The sequence below is a fragment of the Neofelis nebulosa genome, chromosome 10 (genome assembly GCF_028018385.1).
Source record: "Neofelis nebulosa isolate mNeoNeb1 chromosome 10, mNeoNeb1.pri, whole genome shotgun sequence".
Taxonomy (NCBI): domain Eukaryota; kingdom Metazoa; phylum Chordata; class Mammalia; order Carnivora; family Felidae; genus Neofelis; species Neofelis nebulosa.
Window position 1 is genome coordinate 33,957,756 of NC_080791.1, and position 14,947 is coordinate 33,972,702.

The 14,947-nt window shown below is 34.8% G+C and overlaps 1 protein-coding gene across 1 annotated transcript in view; it reads right to left on the minus strand.

Annotated features, from left to right (window-relative positions):
- The window catches only part of CNTN5 (contactin 5), a 1,390,102-nt gene that overhangs the window by 458,353 nt on the left and 916,802 nt on the right, over nt 1-14,947 (minus strand). Inside the window, exon 7 of the mRNA XM_058687390.1 lies at nt 2,444-2,539. Coding sequence (XP_058543373.1) covers nt 2,444-2,539 — 96 coding nt within the window. The remainder of the gene's footprint in view (nt 1-2,443; nt 2,540-14,947) is intronic.

The window sequence follows — 14,947 nt, forward strand, 5'->3', positions numbered from 1 at the left end:
CAATGTGATACACCACATTAATCAAAGAAAGGATGAGAACCATATGATCCTTTCAATAGATGCAGAAAGAGCATTTGACAAAGTACAGCACCCATTCTTAATAAAACAGTCAACAAAGTAGGATTAGAGGGAACATATCTCAACATCATAAAGGTCACATATGAAAAACCCACAGCTAATATAACCCTTAATGGTGAAAAACAGCTTTTCCTTTAAGATCAAGAAAAAAGACAAGGATATACACTTTCATCATTGTTATTTAACATAGTACTGGAAGTCCTAGCCTCAGCAATCAGACAACAAAAAGAAATGAAAGGCATCCAAAGCAGCAAGGAAGAAGTAATTTCATTATTTACACATGACATAATACTCTATGTAGAAAACCCAAGGACTCAACCAAAATATTGACAGAACTGATACATGAATTCAGTAGTCGCAGGATAGAAAATCAAAGCACAGAAATCTATTATATTCCTATACACCAATAATAGATCAGGAGAAAGAGAAATCAAGTAATTGATCCAAGTTATAACTGCACCAAAACCCATAAAATACCTAGGAATAAACTTAAGCAAAGCAGTAAAATATCTGTACTCTGAACTCTAGAACACTGATGAAAGAAACTGAAGAGGATGCAAAGAAATGGAAAAATATCCAATGGTCATGAACTGGAAGAATTAATATTGTTAAAATGTTTAAACTATCCAAAGCAATCTATACATTTATGCAATGCCTATCAAAATACCATCAGTATTTTTCACAGACCTAGAACAAACAATCCTAAAATTTGTATGGGACCACAAAAGACCCAGAATTGACAAAGCAATCTTGAAAAAGAAAAGTAAATCTGGATGCATCATAATTCCTGACTTCAAGGTATATTCGAAAGCTTCAGTGGTATGGTCAAGATGGTATGATATTGGTACAAAAATAAACACAGAGATCAATAGGATAGAAAAGAAAACCCAGAAATGGACCCGCAACTATATGGTCAACTAATCTTTGACAAAGCAAGAAAGAATATCCAATCGGAAAAAGACAGTCTCTTCAACAAATGATGTTGGGAAAACTGAACAGCAACATGCAAAATAATGAAAGTATACCACTTTTCTACATCATACACAAAAATAAATTCAAAATAAAATTCCTACACATACACATTTAGGATGAAAGACCTAAAAGTGAGACAGGAAACCATCAAAATTCTAGAGAACACAGGCAGCAACCTCTTTGACATGGGATGTAGCAACTTTTTACTACATACATCTCCTGAGGCAAAAGAAACAAAAGCAAAAATGAACTATTGGGACTTATCAAGATAAAAATCTTCTTCACAGTGAAGGAAACAATCAACAAAGCTAAAAGACAACCTTCAGAATGGGAAAAATATTTGCAAATGACAAAAATGATAAAGTGTTATTATCCAAAATCTATAAAGAACTTATCAAACTCAACACCCAGAAAACAAATAATCCAGTTAAAAAATGGAGAGAAGACTGGAACAGACATTTTTCCAAAGACATTCAGAAGGCTAAAAGACACATGGAGAGATGTTCAACATCACTCGTCACCATCAGAGAAATACAAATCAAAACTACAATGAGATCTCACCTCACACCTGTCAGAATGGCTAAAATTACCAACATAGAAAATAACAGGTGTTGGCAAGGATGTAGAGAAAGGGGAACACCTCTTACACTGTTGGTGGGAATGAAAACTGAGGCAGCCACTATGGTAAACAGTATGGAGGCTCCTCAAACTGAGCCAGCCATGTACCCCCATTCTAATATTTCTTATGACATATATACAATAGCAACCATCTGGTGTTACTCTTACTGATCTCAATCAGATATCACATTTTTATTTATTTACTCAATTATTAATGATGAAGGAAACAAAGGCAAGAAAAATGCGGTTTAAATTGAATTCCCATTCAGCCTGCGGCCCATTGATAGATGTCAGAGACCTGCAGCATGTAACACTTGCCAAAAAGTTTATGGCTGCCTTAATGACTTAAAGTTTACACTTCCTTAAAAACTAAAAACAAGCTTATCTTGACAATAGCTAAATCTTCAGGGTCCTGTGAGACCCTGCTTTCAGCATCCAGAAATTCCTTGGAGACTTAAGTTATCTATATCTCCACTCCCTCCACAAACCTGAGAGAATATAATCAGTCACTCCTCACAACCCCAGTGTAGGCAGAGACATAGCCACAACAATCAACAATTAGAATGGCAATTAAATAATGTTGTCATAGAAGAGCAGTCTTCTGTCCGGTGGTATTTAGAGTATATGATTTTTAATTACTCAGCTGATACTCTGATACATTTCAAAAAAGTCATGCATATTTCACCTGGAATGTTTCCTAGTCAATACACTGTCTAAAAGAATGAGCATATAGTAAAAAAGAGCAGCAGCAATACAGAATGGGATCCTACTGTACCTGGTGAATGAGGCGGAGGAGAGCACATCAGAACAACCCCCTGGCCTTCCCTCACAGAGACTGCACTTCTTGTCCGGCCACTAAAATTTCCCAGATCTGTCAACATAACACAGGATTTAGGTGCAAGGCTAAAAAAGTGGGGGAAAAACTTAAAGAATTACTACTTTTATAACTTGTACCTACTTTTCTCTCATTATCCAGACAAGGTTTATTTTTATTTGTTAAGCTGAGATAGGAAGGCCTTAAAAATAAATACATACCATCCAATTTAAATACCACAATTTTCAGATTATATGCAACTGTACACTCTTTATTTCTATTGAGGGTGCATACAAGGTGCCAGTGTAGGAAGAAAATAAACAATACATTTATAACCCATTAAATAGTCCTTTTATTTCTTTATAATATTTCCTACATATTGATTTTTCTACTGTTAATAGAACCCATTCATGCATACTGAGAAGAGAAATAGAAGTGGTTAGGGGTACCTGGTGTCCAACCTGCTGCCTCATTATGTAATGCTAGGAATGGCATGTAAAACCAAGCATGAATTTTCCAAAGTAGAGAGACTTGTGTGCTCTAGCAGAGTATAACGAAGATATAAAGTATTCTTTATCTATAAGTATGAGGGGAAAAGCCATGCTATTTTCATTTTATAGAAGCCTGGAATGGCTTGTGCAAATTAATTATACTCATCCATTTTGATTACTCTGCAAATATTGTAGCTATCAAAATACTCCACTGTAAGTATGAAAGATTATAGCATTGATTGGGGTTCAACTGTCTTTCCTTAAATTATATTGCATTTGCACAAATTGAAAATACTTTCTTAAAAACAAAATGACCTAAAAAAGAATGATATATATTATTTGTATTTCTATTATTGTTTATTAATCTATTCATAGCTCAGTATATATGGCCCTTTCCTCTTCCTGGGCTAGGTTGATCAATGATGTGATTTTTAGAATAGTTTCCTAGAAACTGTAGGAGTTAAATATTTTAATAAATAAACATTGCTCCAGAATTATCAGTCTATGAAATATATTCCCATGGTGAAGAGTGCTTCTTGAAAATGTTCTCCTTTTCTTTCCTTTATTCACCAATTGTAAGAGAGATTTTTTTTTGAAACTTCCCATTACTTCATATTAAAATAGTATGTTACATAGTAATCCAATGTAGACTCTCAAATTTAATGTTTGTTAATCTGACAGAAGATGAGGCTGAGCAGTAAACAAAATATACTGAAATTATATGAAGGAGATAAATCACTAACTTTAATATCCTAAGAGGGATTCTGTACCTTCCTTTTTTGAGATATGTACAATAATTTACTGATTTAGTGAATGTACAATCAAATCTTCTTTTTTTTAATTTTTTTTAACGTTTATTTATTTTTGAGACAGAGAGAGACAGAGCATGAACGGGGGAGGGGCAGAGAGAGAGAGGGAGACACAGAATCTGAAGCAGGTTCCAGGCTCTGAGCCATCAGCCCAGAGCCAGACGCGGGGCTCGAACTCACGGACGACGAGATCGTGACCTGAGCTGAAGTCGGACGCTTAACCAACTGAGCCACCCAGGTCCCCTCAAATCTTCTTAAATACATTCCAAATTACAAAGAACTAACAAACAGTGAATTTAAATTATATTGCATTTGCACAAATTGAAAATACTTTCTTAAAAACAAAATGACCTAAAAAAGAATGATATATATTATTTGTATTTCTATTATTGTTTATTAATCTATTCATAGCTCAGTATATATGGCCCTTTCCTCTTCCTGGGCTAGGAAGAGGCCAAAAATACAGAAGTATTCGTTATTGATGAAAGTGTTAGGATTTTACACATAATTCTATGTTTCATTATAAATAGTTAAGCATTTCACAAACTGTATAGATAAAAAAGAAAGAGTTTCTAATTCTACTTTCTTTGGTGGTGGTTTAAGAACATACACAATAACTTCTGGTAAAGATAAGTTTACTCATTTTCAAATATGTGTGACTCAGGGCTTTAAATTCATATGTATTGATTCTTACGGATAGAAGCTGTCTTTTTCCCAATAAATAATCTTAATATGAAAACAAGCATGTCAAGGTTTCTAATTTGACTCCCTTTGACTCTAGTACTGGACACAGCACAGGAACCACACTGTGAGGCAGTGGTTGCATTAAGGCTGTGATATCTCTTTAGGGATTATATGGCTTTACTTTCCTTTTTTTCATCCTCACTGAATTTATAAACTCTAAAAGGCTATTTGGATATTAATATATTAAAATTGAATTTCTGAAATGATTTCTGAAACATATATGTAACTTCCAATACACTTACTACACGTTTTGTTATGTTTATTATGACATTTCAAATTAACCTATTATAGTTAAAAGAATATTTTAATAGAAAACAATCATAAGTATATAATGTTAGCAGATAGAAAAGTCTAAGAGGGATCTCTCCTGAAATACTTCATAAAGATAACACTGGTTGGTATAGTGGGTTGAGTAAATTTGGAAACAGGAAGGTTTTTCACCCCCGGAAATAAATACACACACACACACACACACACACACACACACACACACACGCACACACACACGCACATTTCAAAAACCAGTGCCTAGAAAAGTGAATTAGTTTAAAAAGTTGGAGAGAGAAAGTTGCAAGAAATTGGCAAGAAGGAAAGTGCATAATGGGTTCTGGACACTGATCTTATGATCATATGTTAAATACAGTAGATTGGTTAGTTATTAGGGAGAAATGAGGAAAAAGGGTCAAGGCACCAGGATAAATCTTATACAGTTAGGAATAAAGTGTTGAGGTTTATCTGTCTCCTGGGCTTTAATTTCCTAGTCTTAAATCTGTTCTGAGTAAGTGACAATGTTTGGTGTATGGGAGTTGTGTGTTTGGAAGAAGGAATGGGAATCCAGTATTTATTTAAATTGCAGTTGGTCCTGTAGGTGGTGCTAGTAAGTTTTAGACTGTCAGTATTCCAGGCATTCTCAATTAATTCTCTAACCTTAAAGGTGTGGTGAAACCAGTTAATTTATTATGAGTTATAAACTTCATAAAATTAAGTTTAAATTTTACAAAAACTAAACTATTAAAACAAGTAAAACACTTTAGATGTGAGACACTTGAGTTTTACTAATCACTAACATTTGGGTATTAGATTCTTATGTAAGATTGAAGAACTAAGATAGGTGTTCTTTCTGAGGGGTATCACAGCTTTAACTTCTGTGATTTCTATAGAAATGACTTACAGATTTTCTAATACTTGCTGCATCACCTGCAAAATTGTTGCATATTGAAGTCTTCTTTTATCACTTTTATTTTTTGTTGTTACTGTTGTTTCTGTTATCATTAGGATTACTCAGATCACTGTCAAATTTCTGTGTCTCATATAAATATCCTGTAATATAAATTGGTTGTAGCTCATTCAGAAACTACCTTTAACATTCTAAAACAATAAAAAAGAGGAAATGAAGATAGATGAATAATAATCACACTAGCTACTAGCATACACACTCTATGCTAGACATTTTGGAAATTAAATATTAATTTCTCCATTTTAAAGATTACTAAACATGTGAAGAGCAAATAGCAACTTGACAATGATTGCACGGCTAATAAGTAGTGAGTTGGCAAATCAAAATCAACGTGGTTGTTTAAAATAATGTATTAGCACAAAACCAATTCAATATTTAGAAGTTAGACTAAGTTGATTTCAGAACTTTAAAAATAATCTTCATAAGGGTCTCTTATGAAAAATCATTTTCTGACAGATGATAGACCTATAGATGAAAATATTGGTGAAGAATGGAAAAATAATTCTTACATTTATTTTGAGCAAGAATTGAGTTAGCATTTCTCGTACATAGTCATTTGTCTGCAGGTAAAATATTTCCTAAGACACTCTACAAAAAATATGATTATTAATAATAGTTTCTAAAATAAAAAATTGATTTTTGACTGGTACCTTGACTGAAAGCCATAGGAACTTTAAGCTTTGTGGTGTTCTTATTGGCAAATGTGAGCTCATAAACCTATGATCAATTTGTAAGCACAGAGGGCAAAGGCTTATTATCCCCACTGATTGATGAGGGGACATTGGCATTCACTAAGGTTAAATAACAGAAATAAAACTCATAGCCAGTATTTGAACCATTAAGATGACAAATTCATTTCTGGAATTAGCATGTTTCCATGTTAATAGGAGTTATTACAATACTCTTAATTTAAAATGTTTTAATAGATGTGGTTATTTCTTTAAATACTTACCTATTACACCACCTGAAGTAATCTACAATTCTTTAAAATAATTGTTATAAATCCATGAATGTAACATCATATCACCTTTAAAAGTGTTAATTATTTAATAATGCTTTTGAAAATATCAGTTGGGTTAATTAGAGGTATCTCAAAAAATATACTCCTATTTATTACATGAAGATAAGAATTGAGATGCAGCTAGAGGTATGGTGAGGTAAATATACAAGAGATCATGAAAGCTACAATGAAACTTTCTTCATTCTCATTTTTCCTTCTTATATATAACAGGTCTGATGAATAATCTCTTGCTGTGGCTTGCCATTTTCACTTGGCATATTATCAGATATTAATCATCCAGCCAAAGGTTTCACTAATTAAGAGGAAACCAAAGTACACCAGAGTATGTTTGCCTTGAAAGAGACAATTTTAACTACATTACAAGTAACACAGTAAATTGTAATTGCTTTTATAAAAAGATCAATTATCCAGAGTGTTATAAAAATGTTTTTGATCTTAAGGTCTTTCCTTTGATATCTTGATGTATGTTACAAAAAGTTACTTTGATGGTGAATAATACATACAGTGAAATAATCTCAAAAGATAAAGTTACATATAAATTTGTTTGACTAATGTGATGATAGTCTATAATCCTAGCACAGGTTCTATACATGTGACATAACTTTCTACACTCTGGGTGAGCAATTATATAAATAATTCTTTTTTTCCACTTAAATAATGTTTCTTTCTTTTTTTACTTAAAAAATTAATTCCAGTATAATTAACATATTGTGTTATGTTAGTTTTAGGTATACAATATAGTGATTCAGCAATTCTACACATTACTCAGGGCTCATCATGGTAAGTGTGCTCTTAATCTCTTTCACCTATTTCACCCAACTCCCCTTTTCCCCTCTGGTAGCCATCAGTTTGTTCTCTATCGTTAAGATATAAAAAAACTATTATTTTCTTACTTCTAAGTTCAAATTTGGTTTTTCAATCTCAGATCAGTCTTAATTCATTAAAAGTCTCAAGAAATTATAAGACTGAGCATCAAAACATAAATCATCATCATCATCATGATCATCATCATCAAAATATTAGTAAATAGAAAATGTACATAGATTTTGAGTATTATAGACCCATAGAGATAGGGGAAAGGTGTCATTTAGTAAAACCAGCAAGTCATTTAGTATTCCTAAAATTCATATATCTTTTGATAGTCTCTCAAGATTTGGGCCTAACTATTCTCTTCAGCTATTTTACATTATATAAGGTTAATACTTCCTTGCCTACAACCATGACTCCTTACTCCTCTCTCCCTCTTATTTATTACTCTAGCACAACTTCAACCTAAGTTAAATTAAACTCTTTACCTATTGTGCTCTTGGCAAGGGAATGTGAATGGAGAAGAGCATCAATGATCATGACTCGTTTTGCTCTAGATTCATCCATCCTACCCAAAGTAGGACCATTGTGCTACCTAAACCCAGTACATTTATGGAGTCTATTCTCTCCATCCTCTAGCCAATACTTTCACATCTCTCTTTTAAAACAACCTCCTGCCCTTTCCCCCACTTCTTCCTCCTACTTCCTGGAAAAAACAGAAGTAATAAAAAAATTTTTGATAGGGGTGTCTGGGTGGCTCAGTCAGTTAAGCATCTGACTTCAGTTCAGGTCATCATTTCACAGTTCATGGGTTCGAGCCCCACGTCAGGCTCTGTGTTGACAGCTCAGAGCCTGGAGACTGCTTCAGATTCTGTGTCTTCCTCTCTCTCTTCCCCTCCCTGCTCTGTCTCTCTCACTCTCAAAAATAAATAAACATTAAACAAAATTTTAAAAAAAAATTTTTTTTCAACGTTTTTTATTTATTTTTTGGGACAGAGAGAGACAGAGCATGAACGGGGGAGGGGCAGAAAGAGAGGGAGACACAGAATCAGAAACAGGCTCCAGGCTCCGAGCCATCAGCCCAGAGCCTGACGTGGGGCTCGAACTTACGGACCGCGAGATCGTGACCTGGCTGAAGTCGGACGCTTAACCGACTGCGCCACCCAGGCGCCCCTAAACAAAATTTTTTTAAATCACTTCCTCCTATGGTGGTCACTGCAATGTGTGTCCAGGATCCCCTTCAGTGAAGGTCTTGTCCCAACTGTTGGGGTCCTATTGACAGCCTTTAGCTCTTAGCACCATTATGGACTGCTTTTGATACAGAGAATCCACTCAACCAAGTTTATTATACCCGTTCCTTGGGTAGCACACAGACAACAACTGCTCAGTGAGTAAATATAATGACCTGACTACCTTAGCACAACTCCAGACAATCCTGAAAAGTCATTCTAGCTTTAAATATCCTCCTTGGCATCAGCTGGGATTACTGGTAAACCTACATCACAGTGCCAGTTAATCTCCTTCTCACACCTGCTCCTTCCTCCTCCCTTCGAGTGGGTGAATTAAAAGGTCACTTCTTAATAACCATCATCCACACTAAACTCCACTCATGGAGGCTGTTTCCCAGGAAAGTCAACCTGTAACATCACCACAATAGTTGTCAACTTGTCTATATCTACACTGTTTCTGATTATCTTATCATAAATGAACTGCTTTGATCTAATCAGAGACCAAACTCTCCCTTCTGCATCATCAATAATGTTCAAAATATTGGTATTTCTCCAAAGTTTAAAAGAAAATAGGAAGAAAAAATATCCCTTTGACCTGATTTCCTTCCAAGTACCAACCCATTTCTCTCCACCCATAAAACAAACAAATAAATCAACAACCACTGCAGACAACTCCAATTCTCTCAAAAACTTTTCAAATCTGGCTGTCTTCCTAACACTGACCAAATTCTACCATGAAGGAAACCAATGATCTTCATGTTGTTAAATTTATTGACCAATTCCTCATCTACTTGACCTACAATAAGCATTTAATGGAGTTGTTTACACTTTTCTTCTGAAAAAAAAATTTTTGCTTGAATTTCTGCTCCTTCACTGTGCCCTCCTCTATGTGAATGCCACTTTCATTAGCCACTATTACTGTGCCCTAATGAAGGCTGCTTTCATTTGCTTATTCTTCCTCATATTTCCAATGTCTAAATATTCCAGGGCCTCAATTTAGTCCTTGGAACCTTTCATTTATCAATCCACACCTTTCCTATGTTTATCTTATATTTAACCTCTTATAGTAAAAAAAAAAAAAAAAAAAAAAAAAACAAAAACATGTATACACCAAAGAATTAGAAAATGTATTCCTTTGTTTTTTTTTTAATTTTTTTTTTAACATTTATTTATTTTTGAGACAGAGAGAGAGACAGAGCATGAACGGGGGAGGGGCAGAGAGAGAGGGAGACACAGAATCGGAAGCAGGCTCCAGGCTCTGAGCCATCAGCCCAGAGCCCAACGGGGGGCTCGAACTCATGGTCGGTGAGATTGTGACCTGAGCTGAAGTCGGACGCTCAACCGACTGAGCCACCCAGGAGCCCCATAGAAAATGTATTCCTTCTTGGGTACCTCCCTTGAATACTAATACACACACACACACACACACACACACAGTTTGGTTGACATTTCTATTCAGATATCTAATAGCCATTGAAACAGAACATATCCTAATGGAACTCCCATTCCCACCTGCTAACCTACCACTGCCATAATATTTCCCATAAGAGTAAATTTTTATTCCATTTTCCCAGATAAGATAAAATGCAAAAATCATCTGTATTTCCAATATGTCTCTCACATCCCACATATAATTCATGAGCAAATCCTATTGATACTATTTCATAATATATACAGAATCCAACAACATCTAACCTTCTTTATAGCTTTCATAGGCATCTCTCACCTTGATTGATGTGATATCACCCAACTGTTTTCCCTGAACTTCCTTTACTCTCTTTGCCCATTTTTAGCACAGCAGCAAAAATTGGTTATTTCTTTTTAATTTAAGTTTATTTTTTTATTTTGAGAAAAAGAGAGAGGGAGAGTGAGGAAGGGGCAGAGAGGGAGAGAGAGAATCCCAAGCAGGCTCTGTACTTTCAGCATGGAGCCTGATGCAGGGCTTGTACTCAGTTCATGACTTGAGCTGAAACGAGTTGGATGCTTAACCTACTGAGCCATCCAGGTACCCCCTTATTTTAAAATGAAGGTAGGCCACCTGACCTAAATGGCTTTCCATGTTACTCAGAGGAAAAGTCAAACCACTTATGAAGGCCTGCAGGCTTAGACCATCTTGATTTTGTTGCTTCCTTGATGCCATCTCCTACTATATTCATCTTCCTTCCTTCCATAGTAGCACACTGGCTTTCTTGCTTTTAATCAAACAAAATATGTCAAGTGTTTTCCTGCCTCAGGGCCTTTGTATTTGCTGCTTCCTCCAACTAGAATATCTCCTACCTCCATTCCCCAGATATAATTTTGGCTGTCACCTAAACTTCCTTAAGTCTTTATTTCAGTGTCACCTTCATGGAGAGATCTTCCCTGGGCATCTTACCAAAAAGTGCAACCTCATTATCCCATATATATTCCTTATCTCCCTTCCCTAATTAATTTGTCTCTTTGGTACTTATTCTCCAACAAACTATTATTTATTTCTCTTGTCTGTTGTGCCTTCACACGTAGAATTTAGTCTATGACACAGGGATTTTTGTTTGTAATGTTCATTGTAATATTCCCAGACCCTTTCCCTAGCTGTTCTCTCTGTCTAGGATACTCTCCCTCCTGGGTATTTGCACAAGTCTCCCCAACTTTGTGCAGGTCTCTGCTGGAATGTCACCTTTGCAGAGAGGACCCCCTTGAGCAATACATTCTTTCTTCCCATTTTCCCACATTCTGTTCTTTTTATTCTGATTCCTTTTCTATCGTAACACTTATGATCAGCAGACACATTATATAATGGGATTTAAAAAGTACTGTCTTCCCCAACCCATTAGAATATAATCTTTAAATAAACACTTTGTTTTATTACTGCTTAAAATAATGCCTAATGCATTATTCTTGTTGAGTACTTAGTCAATAAAACAATTGCATATGTATCTTTAGCATATAGTTATATTTCATGAATTTTAGTTTTAAAATATCCAAATGTTGAGATATTTTCCAAATATTATGTTATTATATTTTTTCAAAACTATAATCCTATGAGATACAAAATTCCCATTAAATATTGAGCCTGACAGATAACACCAAAACATGTATGCATTATAATGCTATTTCTATAGCAGAATGTTCACTCAAGATTAATTATTTTAATAGTAAAAAGGTCCTATGTATACCATTTCAATCTTTAACTGAGATGGAAGGTGAATGATAGAAATTATTTTTTAAAAATAATTTATTTTTTTTGGTCATGTAATAATTCCAAAAATATTAAATTTTCTAGATGCAAGTAATCATAATCTTTTTTATGGCATCTGAAGATATTCCCAGCCAAACCTCTTATGCACAGCAGTCTACACAACCACACTGAAAATTATTCCTAGTAAATAAAGATGACGCTTAAAAAAATGTTCCCAAGAGTAAATATTTGATTAATTTGTCTGCAAATATTTTAAGAGAAATATTATACATCCATGGCTTTATTTTATAAAGAAAATTTTTAATGTTTATTTATTTATTTTGAGAAAAAGAGAGAGACTGCGAGAGGGGAGGGGCAGACAGAGGGGTGGAGAGAGTACCAATGCTCCATGCTGTCAATGCAAACCCCATGTAAGGCTCGATCCCATGAACCATGAGATCATGACCTGAGCTGAAATCAAGACCCAGACACTTGGGGCACCTGGGTGGCTCAGTCGGTTAAGCGGCGACTTCGGCTCAGGTCATGATCTCACAGTCTGTGAGTTTGAGCCCCACGTCAGGCTCTGTGCTGACTGCTCAGAGCCTGGAGCCTGTTTCAGATTCTGTGTCTCCTCTCTCTGACCCTCACCCGTTCATGCTCTGTCTCTCTCTGTCTCAAAAATAAATAAACGTTAAAAAAAAAAAAAGAGCCAGACACTTAACTAACTGAGCCACCCAGGTGCCCCTCCATGGCTTTTTTTTAATATAAACTATTTAAGTTAATAACTTACCAGGGGGCCTTAAAACTATATTTAAAAATATTGCTATAACTAGAGAACCTTAACATTATATGTAAAAATATTGCTATTAAAAATAAAGGCTTTGATGGCAAAAGACCTATGTTCAAATTCTAGCATCACTATTTATTAATGGTAACCTTAGGAAAATTATTTTATTTCCATATGCTTTCTACTCAAAATGCAGTAATTATTACACATGTCTTAGAGGACTACTGCAAAAAATTTCCTAACAAATGAAAATATCTTACCCACACAACTGGCCAACAGTAAGCACTTGATAAATATCATTTCCCTCTAAAATTTCAGAAAGATGTATCTTATCAACTTCTAATTATAAATCTAAATATTTTTTTTCCAAATACTTTGAGCTTATAGATTTATGTGTCCTCAACTTATAATATTTGGGGAATTTCTACAGAGTTATTCAAATTAACAGGAGATATAACACTTATAAAGTAAAGAGGCAGTTCACTAGAATCATTACAAGCACAGTTGTGAACTTATCACTTTTTGCATTAAATAAAAATTAAAAATTAATTTTTAACCTATTTATGGCTTAACCTTTTAAAAATGTAGTAACACATAGAATCCATGACTACATTGCCCTTCTTCCAAATTTATTCTTCTCTTTCCCCCTCCAATTTTTATTTAATTCCAGTTAGTTAACATACTAGTTTCCGGTGTGAAATTTAGTGATTCATCGGTTACATACAACACCTGGTGCTCATCACAAGTGCCTTCCTTAATTCCCACCACCTATTTAACCCATCCCCCCACCTACTTCCCCTCTGGTAACCACCCGTTTGTTCTCTATAGTTAAGAATCTGTTTCTTGGTTTTCCTCCTAGTTTGTTTTGTTTCTTAAATTCCACATACAAGTGAAATCATAAATATTTGTCTTTCTCTGACTTATTATTTCATTTCGCATAATACTTTTTTTTTGAAGTTTATTTATTTATTTTTAAGAGCATGAGTGGGGGAGAGGCAGAGAGAACAAGAGAGAGAGAATCTCAAGCAAGAGCCTGATACAGCACTCGATTGCACAGACCATGAAATCATGACATGAGATAAAATTAAGAGTTAGAGCCTTATCTGACTGAACCACCCAGGTTCCCCCCTTTTGTGAAGTTTATTTATTTTGAGAGAGAGAGGGAGAGTGTGTACATGAGAGGGTGGAGGGGCAGAGAGTGAGGGAAAAAGAGAGTTCAAAAGCATAATACTCTAGCTTCATTCATGTCATTGCAAACAGCAAGACTTTGTTTTTTGTATGGCTAAGTAATATTCCATTTTGTGTATATGTGTGTGTGTGTGTGTGTGTGTGTGTGTGTGTGTGTGTGTATCTTACATCTTTATCCATTCGTCAGTTGATGGACATTTGGGCTCTTTTCATAATTTATCTATTGTTGATAAAACTTCCATACTCATCAGGGTAAATGTATCCTTGTGAATTAGTATTTTTGTATCATTGGGCAAATACCTCATAGTGTAATTGCTAGAATATAAGGTAGTTTTTTTTTTTAACTTTTTAAGGAACCTGCATTCTGTTTTCCACAGTGACTGCACCAGTTTGTATTCTCACCAACAGTGTAAGAGGGTTCTTTCTCCACACCCATGTCAACACCTGTTCTCTCCTGTATTGTTACTTTTAGCCATTCCAAAAGTTGTGAGTTGGTATCTCATGGTTTTGATTTGTATTTCCCTGATGATGAGTAATGTTGAGCATCTTTTCATGTGTTTGTTAATCTTCTGTATGTCTTCTTTGGAAACATGTCTATTCATGTCTTCTCTCTATTTGCAAACTGGATTATTTGAGTTTTGGGTCGTTGAATTTGATAAGTGCTTTATATATTTTGGATACTAACCCTTTATCATACATGCCATTTGCAAAAATCTTCTCCCATACTGAAGGTTGCTTTTAGGTTTGTTGATTGTTTCCTTTGCTGTGTAGAAGCTTTTTATTTTGATGAAGTCCCTGTACTTTATTTCTGCTTTTGTTTCCCTCGCCTCAGGAGACATATCTAGTAAGAAGTTGCTATGACTGATGTCAAAGAGGTTATTGCCTGTGTCTTCAATCCATTTTGAATTTATTTTTGTGTATGATGTAAAAAAGTGGTCCAATTTCATTTTTTTTACATGTTGCCCTCCAGTCTTCCCAACACAATTTGTTGAAGA